The following is a 2,542-nucleotide window of genomic DNA, read 5'->3' on the forward strand; positions in this document are numbered from 1 at the left end:
TAATGAAGTTAGCCTTTAACAGCTTCTCCACCTCTTCTTTGATAGCCAACTCTATTCCCTTAGAAAATTTACGTCTCCGCTGTTTGACAGGTTGATACTCGGGTGAGACATTGAGGTTGTGTGCAATCAGGTTGCTGTCGAGGCCCGACATTTCGTCATGCGTGAATGCGAACACATCTCTATACTCGCGAAGCAGTTTAATCAAACGTGATTTTTCTTCTTCTTCTATATGCTCGCTGATACGCATGCATCGGGGTTCTCCCTCTGAGCCGAGGCTCATCTCTTCTAATCCGTCCATGGTTGGATCGGGCTTTACAGGTAAATCTTTTATCATTTTCTCCACCGAAATCAAGGGTTCTATTTCTTCTGGCCAATCTTCACCAAGTGCGGTTGCTTCCATCATGTTCTCTTCGTCCGCCGATGACATGGCACAATCGTGTTGTTGACTGGAAGCTTCCCCGACTAATTTCTATAAGCGATAAACGTGTCCGTGTCCGCCCTCTGGTCGTGAGAAGCGTTTGAATTGAATATTCTTTGTTTCGGCTATAGCTCGCTTATTCCTCGCGGCGGGTCCCATCCTTGACGGGCTAAAAACGGATTTGACTTTTCCGTTTACTTCTGCTTCCGGCTGGAATTCTTCCCATTTAGGGAGGGTGATAAAACGCTCTGTTTGTTCGCCTTGGTCTATGCCCGGCTGTGTGTAGAAGACTGCATCTTCCATGTAAGCCTCTTCTGGACCAAACAGATTGTTCGTGGCTGGGATCCTGAATTGTCTTCCTCCGATATTAGTCTTAACACATTGATGATACGTAGATGCCACCACTTTGTGGTTCAGAATCCACCCTCGCCCTAGTAAGACATGGAACGTGGTGTCATCCTCGAGTACGTAAAAAGGAGTTAGCGCTCTGATGGGTACGATCTTCATCATCAGATGTACTATTCCTATTGTCGTCTGGGTTTGTCCGCCAAACCTTCTTACAGTTGTTGCACGTGTTTTGATCGACGTTCTTGGCACTCCTAACGGTTCCAATGTGTGCAAGGAAATCATGTTGAGGGACACTCCACCGTCTATGAAAGCTCGCTTGAGAGGCTGCTTGTTGATATGGGCTGTGAGATATAAGGGTCGGAGGTGCTCTCCTGGATAACATATATCTTTATCAGTGAAGGTGATAACTTCCCGCGACAACGGATTGTACGCTTTACCAGAAGCGATGGCTGCAATAGCTTTGGATGCTTCGTAGATTTGGTCCCCGCTAAAACCAAGTGAGTCAAAGAATTGCTGGGCTAAAACTGTTTGGGCAAATTTACTAGCAACTCCGGTCGTATCTGAGAAGGTGGCCATCTCAGTTGTCTCGTATGCTTCCCATTCCTTCTCATCTTCCCATGGTCTCCAGGTTTCCTCTTTTGTAGGTTCATGGGAGATCATCATGACTTGGTGCTGAGGGAGTGGATCCTTCTGAATGCTCTGCTCTCCTATTTCTAGCTCGCCTCTGGCTCGCTTCATTTTCACTATATAGCGTAGAGAAAAACACTCCGTAATCGGATGATGGACTCTTCTGTGGTAGTGGCAGTACCGTTCATGCATCTTATCCGCTGCGGTCGGTTCCGTAACCACATGTGGCAGAGTTTGTTTTTTGTTAGCTACCCATTGCTCCAAAAGTCCTACTATCTGTTCCCTGCTGCATGGTAGTGGCGGCGGCTTTGGTCTCCCTCCGTCTGTTCTTCCACCTCTCCTACTTGATTGTCCTCCCTGATAAGGGCCAAAAACAGCAATTCCTCCTTTACCTCTATCTCCCCCTTGATCATTTGACGCTGCATTAACAGAATGTAATTGCCAGCAGTGCCCGCTTGCTCCAGCATCCGCGCAGTCTGATATCCGAGATGCGGCCTCTTCAACTTCTATGAAAGTTTGAAACTTGAAATTTGTTAAATTCAGCCGGAAGATCACGTCCATTCCTCGAATACAAATTTCCACCAAGCGCTCTTCTGGGATGTCCTCGTGACATTCGAGTGTGAAATCTCGGAAGCGGGTGATGAACTTTCCAATTTCTTCTCCGACCCGCTGGGTACACCTTCCCAAATCTATGGCGGTGACTCTTCTTTGGGCGGAATAGAACTTCTTCAGAAAGTGTTGTACCATGGCAGGCCATGAAATGATACTTCCGGGTTTCAAATTATCGTACCAGCCAGGTAAAAGCATTGTCCGTCAGTGACTTAGGGAACTCCCTCATGCATGGATTTCATCTTGAGCATACACATTCATTGCTGATATGAAGCGGCTCACATGCTCGCGTGCGTTTCTCTTTCCTCCATATGTCTTGAACTTCGGCGATGTATAATCTTCAGGATATGAGTAATCGGCGACCTGCATAGAGTATGGTGGCTCTAATGAATCATAGGCTTTGTGTTTTGGTACTCGATAGTTTTCCTCTAGATATTTGGAGATCGCGTCCTCTGTCATGCTCGGAACCGTGTTCTTTGTACTAGCAGCTTTAGTTGTCCCTGCGCCTTGTTCTCTTGCTCGCTTCAGTCACCCGCGTAT

General features: G+C 47.0%; 1 protein-coding gene across 1 annotated transcript; it reads right to left on the reverse strand.

The window, feature by feature from the left end:
• Positions 1-469: 469 nt before the first annotated feature.
• On the reverse strand, positions 470-2,200 carry LOC113279357. Its single transcript, XM_026528051.1, has one exon. The coding sequence runs from the start codon at positions 2,198-2,200 to the stop codon at positions 470-472; it is 1,731 nt and encodes a 576-aa protein (XP_026383836.1).
• Positions 2,201-2,542: the final 342 nt, after the last annotated feature.

Source organism: Papaver somniferum, chromosome 5 (genome assembly GCF_003573695.1).
Source record: "Papaver somniferum cultivar HN1 chromosome 5, ASM357369v1, whole genome shotgun sequence".
NCBI lineage: Eukaryota > Viridiplantae > Streptophyta > Magnoliopsida > Ranunculales > Papaveraceae > Papaver > Papaver somniferum.

Bases quoted from the DNA above. Each gene is read 5' to 3' on its own strand.
- LOC113279357 (XM_026528051.1), bottom strand. From the start codon at position 2,200: ATGCTTTTACCTGGCTGGTACGATAATTTGAAACCCGGAAGTATCATT.